General features: G+C 35.8%; 1 protein-coding gene across 1 annotated transcript; it reads left to right on the forward strand.

Annotated features, from left to right (window-relative positions):
* The first annotated feature begins 14,181 nt into the window (after positions 1 to 14,181).
* On the forward strand, positions 14,182 to 17,503 carry LOC130723008 (glutathione S-transferase F9-like). Its single transcript, XM_057573915.1, has 3 exons — positions 14,182 to 14,451; positions 14,555 to 14,603; positions 16,821 to 17,503. The coding sequence occupies exons 1-3, from the start codon at positions 14,308 to 14,310 to the stop codon at positions 17,273 to 17,275; spliced, it is 648 nt and encodes a 215-aa protein (XP_057429898.1). The 5' UTR covers positions 14,182 to 14,307; the 3' UTR covers positions 17,276 to 17,503.
* The last annotated feature ends 1,962 nt before the right edge of the window (positions 17,504 to 19,465 follow it).

Below are 19,465 nucleotides of genomic sequence, written 5' to 3' on the forward strand. Positions count from 1 at the left end.
AAGCAGAGGCAATGACTTCATCACCTATGTCGTTGAACGGCAAGCACATCAAATCCAGTGCAAGCATCACTCAGGCCTCTTCATTAACCTACAATTAAGATGCATGTCGATAGAGAATTTTGGTGTATGAAATAAATTGAATGGCATGATAATAAAAACAGATTCATACAATTATGAGGTAATTTTCAATCCATAAATTATCAGTCATCCATGTTGCAACTCAAACACCACAGTCATTCCTGTCATAAGGAAATAGTTAGTCAAGTAATTATCAAAAACCAATTGTCCAAAAAATATCAAATAAATTGAGAATTTCTTACGAGCCATGTGCTTGTTGTCCAACATTATCTTTCTGAATGGTTTCAAACTCAGAAATTGCAATCCTCAATTTTCTGTAACTTTTAAACTCCCGCCTTAGCAACAATTCATCTAAAAATATGACATGTTTAAAGAATATGAATTTAATATATAAACATATATCATAACCATATGATCTTTTTTAATGACATATATACTTACAACTTTTCTGACTTCTCTCTTCCTATAATACTTTCTTGACAGACTTGGGAGGGAGTCTAGAATGATCACTTGATGGAGGACTATGTCCACAATAGCTAGATACCAATGCTTGTTCTCATCAATAGGAATGAAAATCTGAAAACACCAACGGATGTGTAAGTAAAATGATTGCTATAATTTGGAAATTGTGATGTTTTTAAGCGCATACCTTTTTAACTTTATAACATCTGCCCATGAATTTATCTTTGTACCATCTCACAACATCATCTTTCTCAATTCCATGCGTCGATGCAAGTTGTTGTATTTAAAAGTGTTTAAAATAAGCAACATAATATGTTTGAGTTAATGGGACAAGCATTGTTATCTAGATATGAAGTTGTGGATAATGAATTAAAAGGTAATGAATTAAAAGGGAAATGAATTACTGCAAACATTGTGGGTAAGTACCACCTAGATCTAATGTCTGCATTTTTCCTATCTTGATAAGAAAGCATACTAAGAACCAAAATAAGAACTTCTATAATAGACTATGCCAATAAAGTAGTCTTAAAAATAAAACTAAGTTATTCGAAACGCAAAAATTGTGTATTCTTATATCCTGGTCAACCCATCCCATTGGACGTAGGGTTTTTAGAGTTGTTCTGTCTGCCTGAAAATCGGGTGTTCAGACTAGAATTTTCTTGTTGCACATCCCACACACAGTATGTAAGCATATGTTTATTATGTGATGATGACATATATGTATAACAAACTCTATGTACAAAAACATTACCCATCTACTCATGTTGCATTGTTATCTGCAAATATATATGCCACTATACAACCTAGTTGAGAACCATACTTTCAGGAGGACGATAAATGATAGGGACACACTGAACACAATGCATACATAAGTTAGATTAAAAAATAACAATATTGTCACACAATTGTTATATCAACTAATTCAGAACTATAATTTTGATTCAATGGACTGCTTACCTCCGGAACTTTGATACCAGTCTTTAGCCCTACATTGTTCTCATGGAATGCATGAAACTTGGTGTAAAAATAAACTACACCATCAATTGGACAAGAAAATAACTTCCTTACGACTTCTATTCCATCACAATCTATTTTTGAGACAATAAGCTATTCCATCATAAGCTCACTTTTGAGACAATGAGCATATATTCCATCATAAGCTATAGAAGTTTTTTTTTTCAAAATTGAGTCTGACTTTCATAATCAAATATAGAAGATTATCAAAACAGTACTAACTAAAGCAGATACAGTAACAAAAAAAAAAGATTAAAGAGACTTTTTACATTACTAGTGCAAGTTTCAAATAAATTTACCAAACTAGTGCAACTTTTGATTTAATTACAAGAATAGTGTAAATCGCCACTTGAAGTGGTGATATCTTTTTTTTTAATTTTTTTTTTATGAAATCGTCACTAGCAGTGGCGACACCAAAATATTTTATTTTTGACTTTGTTTATTAGTGACGGAAAATTGTCCGTCACAAACTTCGTCGCTAAAAATTTTGTGACGGATGTATGTACACTTCAACTTCCGTCGCTAAATTATTTTTCATTATTCACTAAGATTTTGAGACGAAATATGTTTCGACGCAAAAAGAATTCCGTCGCTAGAAATGTTGTAACGGATGCTATCTTTCTTCACATTCCGTCACTAATACCTTTTATATTAAATATTAGGATTTTGTGACGGATACGATTCCGTCACAAACAAAGAAAGTAAAAAAAAATATATAAACAGGATGTCGCCACTGTGAGTGACGATTTTAATAAAAAAATTAAAAAAAAAAGAGATATCGCCACTTCAAGTGGCGATTTACACTATGTTGGTAATTAAATGAAAAGTTGCACTAATTTGGTAAAAAAAATTTAAAACTACACTAACCTTGTAAAAAAGTCGATTAAAGAGGCTGTACTAATATATACTCAGCATAAACCTTACTCAAATTATGTTTTCTATTTTTAGTATGCAATGCTAGATTTAGTCCTACATCTTGGTCATGTTCATGTACGGGTGAAGATTAGTTTACCAAACAGGCAAACACACAACAAATCAACTATTCAGTTTCAACCAAACATATATGAATCATGTTTCAAACAAATGACCATACATCAGATTCTTCGGGGAAAATAAGTTAATGAATAATTAAGGAAAATTATGGCTTTCCGGTACCCTACTTTGTCAAAAAAAGTAAAAATTAGGAAAATAAGGAAACCCTAATTTTGCAATGAAGAAACCATACTTTGTGAAAATAAGTCAAAATTAGGGCTTTCTTACCTGGAAAATATGTCAATGATTTTTGTCGGTACGATTCTCTTCTGGCTCTTTGTTCCCGATGACGAAGTGTTCTTGGTACGCTTTTGTCCGCTGCGATTTTCCTTTGCTGCACCGCCTATGTCTGAAAGCCTTAAAGATTTGTGATTCCAGAGGTGGGCAGTTGAACAAGGGTAGGGGAAGAATGGATAAAGGACAGGAGAATGGGATGAAGAATGCTTTTTGTAGCCTGGAGTTGTAGAAGAGAAAACAATCTGCTAAAGAAAACAGCGCCATTAATGACGGTAGTTTCGAGACACGGAAGAATGGATAGTGGACAAAAGATACAGGGTTGCTTCTTGCTAATGCAGGAGACCAAGGGTTTGCGTTGGAAGAGATCAATCGATGAACCCTAGACGTTCTAAATTGAAGGCTGTGGTTTTGGTTCTCGATACAATTAAGCACCATAAATGTAAGGAAGGTATCGTGGGTGAGGATTGTGCATTTTGGATTACCAACAACTACATTGTTAGGAGCAACAAAATAGTGTTGTTGTGGTCCAACAGCATGAACCATCTGGGAAGCTCCACTTTGAATTATATCTGTTGATCCGTCGGGTTTATTACCTATTAAACAACAAGGAAAACAACAAGACATAAGTTAAACTTGAGTTTCAAAACTGCTAATGTAAATTCAGATTGATCTAAGTGAGAAACTTACTATGTGGTTTGGAGGTGGCACCATTTGACGTGCTTCACTTTGAAGTATACTTGTTGATCCGCCGGGATTGATTACCTAATAAACAACAAGGAATAAGTTAAACTCGAGTTTCAAAACTGAATATAAATTCAGATTAACCTAAGTGAGAAAATTACTATGTTGTATGGAGGTGACACCATGTGAGGAGTATACCAATATTGCAGACGGGTTTCCTTTCTTATATCAAGCAATAGGAAACAAATGCAGATTGATATAAGTGAGCAATATAATATTAATAATTTTTTTTTGACAAGCACTCACCATTTGCTTGGCTGAATTTTGAGTTGATAAAACAACAGCCTCATTTTTTAATTCTGGATGTTGACTACTAACAGATGCATTGAGATGCTTTTCATAAATTAAACCAGCATTAACATGAATTTAACAATAAACTACATAACACAACAACAACCTAAAAAGTTATTGTGTTCTCCAATTTAACTGTCACACTATTAACTTTTGGTTTCTTTGCTTTAGCACCACGACGAGGTATGACATTTGCATTATTCTACAAAAAATAAATGAATCAAAAAGTCAAGCATAACACATAAAGTAAAGATAACTAAACAATTTCAACAAAGCATACTCTAACTTTAGAAATAGACTGCTGAGTTGTGTATATTGTACATTGTGATAATCATGTCCAATGAATTCTTTCTCTTTCCTTTGCAGACAAGTAAATTTTAAGCTGAATAATTTAAAAATAGAGCAACTAAATAACAGTTTTAAGTAAAAAAAAAAATTACACTTTCTTCTTCTGATGATATATCATTCACAGCGAGATCTTTTTTGTCCCCGTTCTTCGCAGTACATGTTCTTTTAGTGTGTCATCTTCTATGACAATTTGAACACCTTACCATTTTCTTTGTATTCCGATTATTTTGTGGAGCACCTTTGCCTGGAATAACATTTGGATCACCAATATCATTAACTCCACCTCTTCCACCACTTTGACCACCGACCTTCTTTTGATACTTTGATGTGAGCTTCAATATATCTTCCGTAATTTCTCTTAAAAACTCACCATTTTCTGAAGCTATATGACAAAGGTTATTGCACGCAGCAGCTACAACACTATAACGAGTTGTCCTCATCACCTCAAGAGCCACTTCATCAGCTGTTGGTGATGTCATGAACTCAGATTTTGCATCTTTTCTCCACCGTCTACAAATAAGACTACTCGGTAGTGATTTCATGTTCTCATGGCTAAAAACATATGAGAACATGGAATGCCCCGAGAAGGAAATAGACGACAATCATAGGTAAATTCATTTTTTGCTGTGTTATAGAGAACATTCAAAACAAAGTTGCGCCTACCATACCTGTTCATCTTGAATGTATTAATCTCTCCATCAACCATTTTTTCCATCATATCTAATCCACCTGCATCCTCTTTAGATTCGTACTTCTTTAAAGATTTCATGTGTGAACACTTTTGAAGCATCGTTCTCTATCTTATAAAGAGGGGTGGTCAACACATTTTTAGTAAAGAGAGACATATAATCAGCACGCAACTCATTCTGCTTCTATACTCTTATGGCTTACTCAATGTTATGCATGAACTCGAAAATGCTATTTTTAACCAACATTCGGCTTGATCCGGGAATTGATTGCTTCACATCTACAGGTAGTTCGTATGCCAGCAAAGAATTGGTCACAGAGATATGCATTGGCCCATGAACACCTTTTTTCGAAAGGTTCTTAAGACGCATATGTTTCCGACAAGGCTGTGTTCAGCAACCAGGTTATTCCAGTATTCTTCAAACTCCTCAATTGTGAAATCACAAGAAGAAAGGAGTCTTGTGGACCATCAATAAGAGGCTTTCCCTCAGACCCAAAAGTGATTGAAGAGAGTGAGGAGAAAAGCTTGTGAAGGTGCTTGATATATATGAGGAGAGGATGTCAAAGAGCAAGTACTTGGCTGGGGGATTTCTTTGACCTTGCCATCTCCCATTTGGTTACGAATTGGTGCACCAAACAGGGAGAGAGAATTTGGTGAGAGAGAGGAAGCATGTGAGTGCTTGGTGGGATGATATTAGCACCAGACCTTCTTGGCAAAAGGTGCTTCAGCTATACCATGTCTAGTTGTTGCTTATATCATGTTTGGTTCCGTGGTTACATGTTCTAGAATTACTTCTGATTAAAAGCTACATGTCTTAGCTTGTGAATCGAATTAGCCGGTTGATTGCATGGCAGCGGTTGGAGCTAGACTTCAGTGCAGTTTCACTATCCTGTAGGAGCCTCTGGATGTAGTGGTTCCAGTTTTTGTTAGGAATTCTTTAGCTTTGTAGTTTCATTTTCTTTTCCCATTCACCAAAAAAAAATTGAACTGAGAAAAAAATTTAAACTTACAATTCAAAAAGTATTTGAATTTAAATAATTATTTTGACGATATAGCAAAAATTAAATCTCCAAATAACAAACAGATAGAATATTGAACAGAAGATAGTCTTAAGGGTTCCTGTAATTCAAGATTGTGACTATACTCTCTATGGTTAGCCCCTTAATAAATAACCCTTGTACTCTACTGTTGTTTTTCTTGTGCCATGTGATTAAGGATTGGAGATTTTGATCAACATGTTATATTGTGTGTATCTTTGAATTTTCGTTGGACTCAATACCAATCCACATTTTAGTCGACATGCCTGCATCTTTCTATTCCTATTTCTTGTGCCATGCTGCACTAATACGGGTACTGCACAAACACACATAAGGAAATTATATTTTCGACAAATCAGCAAAATGCTTTTACAATAAAAATTAAGCAAAATCATGATATACTAGTATGTATACCTGTGCCGATGCACGGGGGACATATTTCCAAGTATATAATAATTTACTTTTAATATATAGAATTATTTATTTTGTATAAATGAAAAGTAAATGTAAATATTATTTTTTATTTGATTAATTTGTTTATGATATAATAATATAATAAATTATATTATTTTCGTTTTTTATATTCCAAATAAGTTTACACAATTTATAAATTATAAAAATTGATAAAAAATATAGATTACATATTAAATTATATTTTTTTACATTATATCATTGTGATTTCCTAAACTCTAAATAAATACGGATGGTAAAAAAATTTAAAGAATGCAATAATAATTCTCTTATATAAAATACTATAATATATTTTACAAAAAGCAAGAACATTTAACTAAAAATCGCAATTGATATCTCAGGTGGAAAAACACAACATTCCATTAAAGCATACAAAATTGTTGGATTTAAAATCTAATCTATCTAATTGTTAACCACCAAGAAAAATAAAAAACACAACGGCAAAATTTCAATAATTGACTTTTGGTTGGAGAATTTTGTCACAAAATTAATTCGTTAATGACTCCAACATAAATAACGTGTGGATCATTTTTATGAATTCCAAACCAAACATAATGATTCTCGATAAGGTTATTCGCTAAGATGAATTTTTTCTACCCATTTTTCAAAGTGCACTCAGACTCTATCCTTCAGTTCCAAACCAATTCAAAGTAAAATCTCATGTTTTTCGGATCTCGCATAACCAATTGTAATGCTTCTGTATATCTACTCCTAAATATATTTAAAAAGTATAGAAAAAGTTTTAAAATTATACTAAAACATTTTCTTTTTTTTTTTTGAAAGCAAAAGGAGAAATATATATATATATATATATATATATATATATATATATATATATATATATATATATATATATATATCAAGAGAGCTGAGGCCAAAGCTCAGGAAAAACAGGGGAAACTTTTCTATTAGTTTCAACTTGAAGGTATTTTCATACTAAATGTTCCTCTTCATATCAGCTTTTTTTTATACCCCAACAAATTTTGACTATATATTCTCTCTCTCTCTCTCTCGCTAATGTTTAAAGGACTTGTTATTCCAACAACGTGTTCATTTGGAGCTGAATTAATCTATGTTGTGAGATTATTATGCTGATTGGATGCTTAGAAAAATTGAATTTAGCGACTCAATAATTTATTTTACTTTCTCGTCGAAAAACCTAAACACAAAAAAATATAAGCTATATATGTTCATTTATTCTAATTGTCGTCAAAATTTCATATATATATATATGCACATTTAAACTTATGAAAATATTTATTTTTTTTTTTGAAAACGAAAGGAGTATTATTAATAATAATGGTTCAAGCATGAGCAAGAAGCTCTCATGACAAAACATAGTACAAGAAATCACCCCTCCCAAGAAAACATAGCACTAAACCCCTCTGATTTCCCCACGAAACGGCTTCAAACGTAATCTTAAAGATGAGCCTCATCAAAACCTTGCTAAGGAAAACCCTGTGGGAAAAAACCTAGCAAGGAAAAAGAGTACCACATCCTTGAGATTGCCAATTTCGTACCCCTTGCTCACTAAAACAATCTTGGGCCCTTTTACATCTATAAAATCAGCTCACCAAAATTTCTAATCCAAAACAGCATCTCTAGCATCCATTATATCAATCCAGATAAACAGCCCCAATCTTTTTCTAATTCCATTTACCTTGACCTTCCCAGTCTTACATATCTAGTTCCTCCTCAATCATCACCAATCATACAAATTATTTTGAAGAATGGTGTCTCACATACTTACAGATTGAATTATTGACCAGTTGCTTGCTAAACGTGGTGTCCCTCACGCTTGAGGATTGTATTTTGCTCCACATATATTCTAATTCATGCTATACAACTGCAAGAAAAATGAAACGCTATGGATTCCATTTGAGCTATATGTCATCCAAGTCACCATCGCTTTCCTTAGTACTAATAAACAGCAAAAACAGCAACAGCACCCTTCAAATTTCATAGCAGCAACACACAGCAACAACACTTTTAATTTGACAGCAAACAGCAAGATTGATTAGGCAGCAACAGCAGCTACAGCACACAATATCAGAAACAACACCAGCAAGTACACAACAACAACAGCAGCTCAGCTACATTCTTATTAAGCACAAGTGATGGAAAATATAAACCAGTAATCTAAACACAAGTTCTATGTCCTCAAATTATGCAGCAATATCATCCCATCTTCAAAATCTATGCCACATGAATTATATCCAGTAGCCCCCACCTTCAATGCTCCAAATCACAATCTGAAAATGAAAGACACTACACCAACATATCCAATTCATAACAGAACAATAATGCACACACCCCATAAACCCCACCTCAGACGCTCCCCTCACACATAGCTCCACTTTGCACATCTGATTATGCTGCACTAGTAGAATTTGTGAAAAAAGCAACATAGCATCCCACACTCTTTCTTCATGATAGGAAAAATACCAAGCTCTTTGAACCCACACCGCCACTAAAACCCAGCTACAAAACAAAAGCCCTCCAAATCCACAATGCTCCTGTCCACACACCACTCAAAATCAAATTAAAACACGCAAGCATTTCAGGATACATGGCTTGCATTATTGAGCCTTGCACTGCAACCTACACCGCAACCCTTTAGGCTCCAAAAACACCGATACTGGTCTAAAATGGTAAAGCCAAGTTGCTATCCTCCACAAGCTACTGAACAATTAATACCCCCACATCGCTCCGGCCCCAAAAGATGACCAAGAATAATCCATCAGCACAGTGTGGACAAAAACACACTGCAAGCTCCGCTACACAATCAAAAGGCTCACCTGTAACATCAAAAGTTAAGATTTCATTTGCAAACCTGCTTATTTCACGACTTCCATACTTAATGAACCTCCTAGCCCGCGGTCACACCAAGAAACATAGGTCCTGGCAAATTACTTCAGGTGGGGATGGTTTTGACGGATTTGAGCTTCTAAACCGCGAAGCATCAGCGCTTCCGATCCTCTCGGTTTCAATCCCAAACGCTGACCAAGCAACCAAGTTCTCTGAGCCCGAGTCGTCACTCCATCTTCCCCCTGTACTGGTTCTAAAAAATCTGCAGGCAAAGGAATTGGTTTATTTTTACTACCTTTTGGACGACCACGCTGGCTCTTCTGTGAGGAATTTGTGTTTGGAATTGTTTCCACGTCCGTCGACACAGGAGCAGTAGAACCATCGCGTCCGGAGGAGCCCGCAAGCGGCAGACAATTCAGGGGTGGCGTCACTGGCGAAGGAAGAAGACGTACAGGAGAAGAAAAGGTTGCATGTTGTCTGATAATTTGATGTGGTGATGTACGCAAAAAGACATCGTTCACTTGACGTTGATTCAAAGCTGGTGAAGTTGCAGAAGGTGTCACTTGGCCAAAAAACTCGTTTTGCTTGCTTGTTTGAAGAGGCAAACAGACCCCTAACCCTTGATGCAGATTAAAAACGTGCTGATCCCTGCAGAAAGAATGATAAGGCCACGGGTAATTTGTTTTCTGAGATAAATCTTGGGCATTAAAAGAAAATCCTGTAACTGAATTAACAGGGTTTTGAATAGGTTTAACCAAGATATGATCTTCATTAATCATAATTCCTTCTGCTTTTAACTTCTTCCTCCATCCCTCAATCTCCTCTAGAGAATAGCCAGAGTCAAGGAGATCCTGTAACTGCTCCTTATTTTCCTCTCCTGAATTGGAGACTGTCGTTAACTGCTCCTTATTTTCATCTCCTGAATTGATGGCTGCAGTTATCACATTTGAAATTGAAATTGAATTTGAATTTTTCGGATCAGCATCCTCCATCGCCGGCGGCCTGAACAACTCCACCTCCACCTCTAACATCATCTCACAACCGCCACCAAGCGCCACAGGAGTAAACGCTGCCTCACCGCCAGAACGAAGGCCTTCCAGTCCACCGTCCCTAAAAACTTCGTCTTCTTCATCTGAATCAATTTCTTTAGCCGATTCATAATCCTTTTCTGGTGGCAATTCTGGAGTCATAGCAACAGCGTCGATCAAATCCTCTACCTCGTTGTCTTTAGCTTCATATGCCTCATCATCTGAGTCGTCCTCGTCGTCCTCGGAATTATAGATTTTTACCGGCGTCGATGGCATAACATCAACACTACCATAATTATACGCCTCCACATCCTTCTCAATCAGAATAATACAAGACGTACCACCAACATCAACAGACATAGTAAAGCACTATAGTAGCGGATGATTCATGCGGACTAGAATTCGAGCAAAATCAGCCCGATGACGCGACATAGTTGCATTATCAGAAGAAACATAACTGCCTAACCTATTTCCAACAGCAGTAAAGAAAGCTTCATTCCATAATCCCACCGGAACTTGCCATAATCGAATCCAGACAAGATGCGCCGTACCAAAAGTGAGTACAGAACACGGCTTTATACCAGCCAACATCTGCTCCAGAAAATAAGCACATTCCGTGATAGTGCTCTCCATCTCTTCTTTACTCTCAAATTCCAATAGCACCTCATTAGCACCAAGCGGTATTAGCCGAAAATTGAACAAGCCAATTTGACTGAACTCCTCCTGCAGAATTTCAACTGGCTTGATTGCAAGTGTTCGCGCCTGGGCACAACGTTGAACCCAATTTTCATCCATTTCTGAAGCAGCAAACTGTAATTGACATACCTCAAAATTGCCAGAAACCCGACAAGAGTCAGGTTGTGTGTGAGGTACAGAGTCTTGCTTACTCAACAGATTCTCGCCCTTCGGTCTCCAAATTCGTCCTCGAATTTCATATTGATGTCGCCCTGGGGGCGGAATCTTTGCTGTTTGAGATGGCCTCTGAAGTCTTGCTTTCTGCACCACCAAATAATTCCCTTCAAGTCGCAATCCATGAAACTTGCGAATCGCAGTCCAAGCCTCATTGTTGTTTGAAAATCGCACAAAACCGAATCGAAAGCGACGTTGATACTTTCGTTTTTGCTGGATAAAGACATTCTGTAATCTTCCTGCTTGCCCAAATATTGCTCTAAGTTTTGCAAGAGTCACTCTATCCCCCAAACCGTCAACAAAAACTGAAAAAGACATTGTTTGCTGATTTGAATTCTGTTGTGTGTGTCCTTGTGGCTGGGTTCGAGGGTCATGATGCAGTGGTGGAGAAGATTTAAAACCGTCCCCATGCCGTGAGTTCAGCGTTATTCCCGTCGGATGGTGCCACTTCTGATCCCGTCGATTTGTTCCTGGAGGATGAAATACTCTGTTCCGCAACTCACGCTGAGAACCCCAGAGTCCTTGTCGAGACCGCTTCCATGAAAATTGATCCCTCCCTCGACGTTGATTGCCACCAACCTGCTCCGATCTCTGCCAGGGTCGGAACCAACGTGGTGGAGGCTCCCATGGAGAGCTTTGCATGATGAGTGGCTATACCAACCTTTGAAATAATACCATACTACTTACCCATAATTGGCAATACTTATGAAAATATTTATAAAATTATATTTTTTGTTATTTTCAACTTGAAAATATATTAATATAAATGTTTTTTCCCGTTGAATTTATATTTTCATAATCAAATTAAAATGGTTTTGTATATGTACTCTTAAAAATATTTAAAAGTATAGAAAAGGTACTAAAATTTTACTAAAACATTTTATATTAGTTTCAATTTAAAGTATTTTCATGCAAAATGTTCATCATGTAGGAACTTTGTACTATATAATTAATAAATATAAACTAAATATGTTAATTCTTCTCTAATCCCTCGTGGGAGCCCTTTCACCAAATCAAATTATAATGCTTCTGTATATATACTCCTAAATTATTTAAAAGTATGGAAAATATACTAAACATTGGATTAAAATATTTTCTATTAATTTCAACTTAAAAGTATTTCATGCAAATTGATCCTTATACACGAGCTTTTCACTATATAATTAATAAATAAAGACTAAATATGTTTATTCTTTTCGATAAATCAGCAAAACGCTTTTACAATAAAAATTAAGCAAAACAATGATATATAAATTGTTGTTAAAAACTAAATATGTCAGAAAAACCTGAATTTATCCACCATGTGCACATTGTATGAAAGGAAACATGAATCTAGTAATTTATCTACCATCAACGATGCAGAAAGAGGCCAAGAAAAATGAGATAATGCAGTAATCAATAAGTACCCAACGAGTACCGGTACGTGTATAGCCGCCAAAATGAAGTATATATGCTTCATAGTTCTTGTGTTACTTTTAATTAATAGATTAAATTTGTCTCAATTGTGATTTTTTTATCTCAAATTTCATTTCCTTATCTAGCTTTCTACTAATGAATAAGCTATTTGTTTGAATACACTGAACGGAAACAATCACTACTAAAAAAAATACTTTTCATATCGGTTATTTTCGAGTTTTCACATCAGTTTGCATTTGATGTAAGCAAAGGTGATGTGATATGTCCTCACATTTTCACATCGGTTACACAACCGATGTGGTAAGTACTTTTCTACATCGGACGTCTGGTATAACCGATGTGAAATGTTTATATTTCACATCGGTTCTGTTTAAAACCGATGTAAAATATCTACATTTTACATCAGTTTATATTCTCAACCGATGTGAAATATATACATTTCACATCGGTTCTGTTTGAAACCGATGTAAAATATCTATATTTCACATCAGTTTATATTCTCAACCGATGTGAAATATATACATTTCACATCGGTTCTGTTTGACACTGATATAAATTCTCAACCATTGTTTTTTTCCATTTGCTTTTTCTTTTGCGTTTTTTTTTACACCGATGTAAATTCTCAACCATCGTTTTTTTCCATTTGCTTTTTTTTTGCGCTTTTTTTACAACGATGTAAATTCTCAACCATTGTTTTTTTCCATTTGCGCTTTTTTTACACCGATGTAAATTCTCAACCATTGTTTTTTTCACATTCGGTTCCATTTTTGCGCTTTATGCAGAAAAGTATAATAACCAAGGGACAGATCCCTTATTATTCCTGGTGGATGAAACCCGTTATTCTCCAAAGGCCAAAGATTATGCTCTTCAAGATTCTATAGGCCTCTCCCCAGTTTTGCTTTTAAATGAGTGCAGGCCGACTTGTCTCCAAGAATGCATCCTTCCTGGGATTTTAATCTCCTTGAACTTCCATCCTACATCAAATTTTAGGGATCAAAGAAGCAATTTACACAATATATATACTAAATAAATATTTACTAAACTAATCAGTTTGATGGATAAGCACGTACGTAGATCACATAAATGCTAAAATGGTATTTAAATACAGGTAAAAATGTCACTTATCAACTCCTCAACTTAGCACTCTATTTGCTTTCAAACAAAAGGTATTGATTGTCATCTAATAAGCATGTTCAATGGATGAACTTCAAAACTCACATAGCAATATTTCTTTATGCTGGATGTAAATTTTTGGGGATTAGATGTAACTTTTCATCAAATGCTTCTATGAAATGATTTTAATGATATAATTTTATTTTTTATGTTTGTTTAGATTCATTACCTAGAACATAATTTTTTATTTGATATGTTAGTTTGAATTGGACATTCGTTGTGTTATCTAGTGAATACAAAAATTTCTAAGAATAAAAAAGAATAAAGTTATATTCCTTAGTCAATAATAACATCTAAGCTTATGACAATTAGCTTTGTTAATCATTGAAGAAATGGGTGATTAGGATTATTAGAATTGAATGGTGAGGATTAAACAATGAAGTGAGTGTTTGACTATTTGGTTCAATATTCTCGAACATTCCAAGAGAGTTAAGAAGGAAAATCCATGTGTCACTGTTAGAACTTTCCTTATCCTTATCCTCCTCGAGGACACACGACTACAAGATCCACAACTAGAATCAGACAGAAACAACATAATCCTCCGTTGCCTGTGAACTGAACTTGGACAGTAAACATGGTGGTGAAGGTGTATGGCCCGATCTTTGCTTCCCCGAAAAGGGTGCTTGTGTGTCTCATTGAGAAGGCTGTTCAGTTTGAAACTGTGCCTCTTGATCTCTTCAAGGGAGAGAATAAGGAACCTGAGTACCTCAAGCTCCAGGTTCAATCCTTCTTTTTTACAATTTTTCCACTTGGTTTGAAGTTATATATATACAAATTGATTTTGATTTACCTGTTTCTCATAAATTTGCTTTGTTTTGCAGCCATTTGGAAAGCTTCCTGTAATTCAAGATGGTGATTATACCCTCTATGGTTAGTCAATAGCCCCTTAATAACCCTAATTTCTATTGCATTCTGAAGTTTTTTTCTTGTATCATGTGGTTAAGGATTTGTGATTTTTATGTATGTCCTATGTCCTTGTAGAGAGCCCTTGTATTTGGAATGATGTTAGATTGATTGCATGTTTGAAATTCTTTCTGTAATTGATTTTAATCCCAAAATCAATTATTGGGAGAAGCTGAGTAGAGTAGCTTGTCAGTGCCAGTCTGATAGGATGAACAGTGCGCATGAACAGTGCTCGTGAACAGTAGCAGTTAGAAAGTTATTATTTGATTATTTGTTGGGGTAGTTATTGGGTTAGTTATTTACATCAGTTTATGTTAGTTATGTTCTATCAAAACTGCCTAGGGGTGGTTATTAAATTTCTAGTTATAAATAGGAGTTGTGGCTGTTAGTTTAGACATTCAGAAATTGGGTGGTTGTCTTAGGGAGAGACTGGACTCTCAAAATTCCAGAATTTGTAGGAGAGAACTGGCTCTCGAACACCAGTACTTCCATAAATATTCTGTAATAAATTCGGTTCCTATCAATTTGGTATCAGAGCACCATCCAGGTGCTGTGGTGCAAATGAATCGTGAAGAAATGGAGAAGAAGACAACAATTAAGAAGAGGGAAGGTAAGGCGTTTCCAACCTTTGATGGTAAAGAGGCTTACTGGTGGTTGATCAAAGTGGAGCAGCACTGTGAGGCCATGGAAATGGCTGAAGAGAAGAAGTTCTCGGAGGCTGAGATGGCTTTGACGGGAGATGCTTTCTTCTGGTGGTATTTCTGGAAAAGAAGAAACCAGAATGCAAAATGGTGGGATTTTGTGAAGGCTTTACTGAAGAAATTCCAACCAGAAATGGATCCTGACATACCAGTATATGTTAAAGATTCTAGAGAGGAAGAAAGCCCAAGGATAAATGAAGTCTTGGAGAATGCAAGAGAAGGCCATTTAGTAGAATCAAAATCAGAGATGATAGAGACCACAGTAGAGGCGGAGAAATCCTTAACCTTTGAGATGCAAAGACCCAATCTTGAAGCAGAGGTTGTAAGAAGAGGTGATGGAGTGAGTCTTGGACCCCGGTGGAGAAAGCATCGAAAGATCCATCAACAACCGAAGACGATGAAGAGACGCAAGTCTCTGAATAAAGAAGGGGAGCCAAGACAGAGGAATGGTATGTGGGTCAAATGTCTTTCAAGGATCAAGCATCTTCCACCACAGGCATTGAACAGACTGCAACACTTGGCATCTGCAGAGATGATCTTGTTGAAAGAGGGGAAGACAGGAACAAAATGGGCTGCGTTAAGTGGTTTGACCAACTTCAAACAGTGGGATCCAGGAGGAGGTATTTTTCAGAGTCAAACTCCAGAAGTACTGATTAAAACTGCAGAACATTTGGAGCAGCCAACCTACATTGAAGGAGCATTGCCTACTTCCCACCTTGAGGACAAGGTGGATCTTTTAGGGCGGGGTATTGATAGGATGAACAGTGCGCATGAACAGTGCTCGTGAACAGTAGCAGTTAGAAAGTTATTATTTGATTATTTGTTGGGGTAGTTATTGGGTTAGTTATTTACATCAGTTTATGTTAGTTATGTTCTATCAAAACTGCCTAGGGGTGGTTATTAAATTTCTAGTTATAAATAGGAGTTGTGGCTGTTAGTTTAGACATTCAGAAATTGGGTGGTTGTCTTAGGGAGAGACTGGACTCTCAAAATTCCAGAATTTGTAGGAGAGAACTGGCTCTCGAACACCAGTACTTCCATAAATATTCTGTAATAAATTCGGTTCCTATCACAGTCGCCAGAATTGATTCTGACTAAAAATAACCTGATTCAACTATGCTATGATTTATACTTGTCCTGCATCTTTGCCTTTCCTGATTCTGATTCCTGTGTTGTGTATAAATGCACATGGGGGTCTAGTTAAGTGTCTCCCTTTAGTAGAAATTTAAGAATTTTAGCATGTTTGGATCAGTTTATTTTTTTCTCAAAATCATTTTGGGCACCCAGAAGCTACTCACCGAAGTATCTCCCTGAAATTTATACTAACTTTAGAATATTGTAGATAGATTTCCAAACATGACATTTGTCTTTCTTTAGTTATTTTTCAAGAAGGATTTTGGTCCCAAATTTATCTCTTTACTATATGCAAAATCAAGAGTGATCTATTTACTTTCATACACTGATATTGAACCATTTTGTGCAGAATCTCGTGCAATAATCAGATACTACGCAGAGAAGTATAGAAACCAAGGAACGGAGTTGCTGGGGAAGACAGTAGAAGAAAGGGGTCTTGTGGAGCAATGGCTTGAAGTGGAAGCACATAACTTTCACCCACCGGTTCTCGACTTGGTTCTCCAAGTTCTGTTTGCGCCATTGAGGGGTCTTCCTTCTGACCAAAAATTGATTGAAGAGAGTGATGAGAAGGTTCAGAAGGTGCTGGATATATATGAGGATAGGCTGTCAAAGAGCAAGTACTTGGCTGGGGATTTCTTCAGCCTTGCTGATCTGAGCCATCTCCCATTTGGTCACTATTTGGTGAATCAAACTGGGAGAGGGAATTTTGTAAGGGAGAGAAAGCATGTGAGTGCTTGGTGGGATGACATTAGCAGCAGACCTTCTTGGCAGAAGGTGCTTCAGCTTTACAAATACCCTGTCTAGCTGTTATTTAGTTATGGTTTGAGGGTAAAGACTTCACTGCTTCCTGTTACCTGCTTGAGAATAAAATAGAGGCTGCTGCTAGATGCACTATGCTGAACTCTAGTTTGCTTTTGTGGTCTATGTAAGTTGTGAAAGTTTTAAAAAGCCTAGTACATTGTAATTTTTAAGTGCATGTTTGGAGATCCTTTTAGAATTTGATTCTAAATCCGGAATTAATTCTGCTAAAAAGAGTGAGTAGCTTTTGAGTGTCGCAATTAATTCTGAGAAAAGATAAGCTTAGCCAAACATGCCGTGAGATATCTGAGTGGTTCCAACTCTGGTTTACTAGTTTGATTTTGTGACTTATTAGATGCTAGCTGTGAAAGTTAAGCCTTATATGTTGAGAAATGATGATAACTATCAGTACTTAGGTCTTGGCTCTTGATCTAAGTACAAGGTTTAGGAGTTTCAAATGATAATGATGAGGATGATCACTGCACTGGTCAGTGAAGGGCAAGAATTGAATTTTTTGTTAACTTTAGGAGCTGCACTTTACGAACCCAAGATTTCTTTGATTTAAAAAAAGATACAATTACATTTTTAAGAAAATGATGCAGCTTTCTCATATAGAGTTAGGCCTAACCTTTCACTAGATTTCTCATATAGCTTGTTATTTTAAGATGTGTATTCATAAAATAAGTTATGCTGCCCAGCCCAAAGGCTTCATGATCAATATAAAAAAGAAAGAGTTCGACCAAAAAAATAGAGGAAGCATTGCTTGCAACGTTGGATGCACTTGGATGATTTTCTGAAAACATTATCATCTCAAAAAGACAACAAATCCCAAGTCCTATCACACCCTTGTTTAGCTAGGGCATCAATAAAATGATTTTACTCCTCAACATGTTATGCCCCAACACCAGCAACTTCATCATGAAGCAAATAAATTGTGCAACAACATATTTTGAATTTCCATGTTCTGCTATGATTTTTATTCACCCTATCTACAGTTAATGATGAATCACTCCCCATAACCCTTATCATTCCTTATAACACCACTAATGCCATCCCAACTTTTACAACATTTGGCAGCACCATCAATATTAAATTAGACTAGAGTATGGTGGATGGTGGAGGAACCCACACTTGATTCCTTCTATGCTTAGCCGGTTTAGGCAGCTTAATATCAAATTAGTCATTATGAAGTTGTTGTATAGAATACTGGCAAAGACTCTACACCCTTTTACCCCACCAATCCACTAGAAATTTTACCAAATCCTACACTGATTTCACATTACATTCTTCATCATGAAACATTTTTTAATTCTTGTCTACCATACTAATCAACAAATAACATAAGTCGGTCCAAAATGCTCCTATGTCCAATATCGTCTTTCACAACTAAGTGTACACGATGTTGCTTAGTTGGAAAACCAAGAGCGAGTTTCATCTCGTCCAATAGTCAGTTGAGTGAACCTAAGCTGACAGTCTTATAAGACAATTGCAGGGTTGTCTACAAACAACCATCATCTTGAAAGTCATACATAAAGACTTCACTAAGGCTCCACGTCTCAAGTATGTCACTAACAATGTCTTTAAATACATGTTTTTTTTCTTAACTCATATGTTCTTCTATGATCTTGAGTCTCTTTCTCATTGCTCTCATACTAACTTGAGCGTCAAGTGTTGTTTACAAATGCTTCCTCTCACCGTGTCAACACATCACTGTGCCGAAAAATCTTTATAGATCCAACCAGATCGACCCCGTTTGGAAACACAGCTTGATTAAGCGCTTATGATGATAAGCACTTATGACATAAGCAATTATTCATAAGCTATTTTAAATTTTTTATTGAAATAAATCCAAAATAAGCTATATAAAAGCATAAGCTCTTTTTCATAAGCTATCCTAAATAGCTTATGAAAATAAGCTCAAAAAGCTTATGGGCATAAGCAGTTTGCATAAGTTCTCTCAAACACTAATATAAGAGCTTATGCTATCACATAAGTTCAAATAAACTCTTCCAAACGGAGCCAAGTATCTTTTGCTTAAATTTTGGAAGAACACTTTCCAAATAAACACATTAGAATTTTATAAAGAGCATCGGATTCGTCCAAAAAGGAGGCTGAGTTTGACCCGGTTTTGTTTAATGAAAAGTTGAAGATACATTTATTGTTTCTATCTTTTATCGTCATTGAAAAAAAAGTAAG

This window comes from Lotus japonicus, chromosome 6, assembly GCF_012489685.1.
Source record: "Lotus japonicus ecotype B-129 chromosome 6, LjGifu_v1.2".
Lineage (NCBI taxonomy): Eukaryota > Viridiplantae > Streptophyta > Magnoliopsida > Fabales > Fabaceae > Lotus > Lotus japonicus.

What these genes read in the sequence shown, in the direction of transcription:
- LOC130723008 (XM_057573915.1), top strand. Translation starts at nt 14,308, where the DNA reads ATGGTGGTGAAGGTGTATGGCCCGATCTTTGCTTCCCCGAAAAGGGTG. An exon ending in CTGAGTACCTCAAGCTCCAG is followed by an intron (nt 14,452 to 14,554) that starts GTTCAATCCTTC and finishes TTTGTTTTGCAG; the next exon opens with CCATTTGGAAAGCTTCCTGT. An exon ending in TGGTGATTATACCCTCTATG is followed by an intron (nt 14,604 to 16,820) that starts GTTAGTCAATAG and finishes CATTTTGTGCAG; the next exon opens with AATCTCGTGCAATAATCAGA.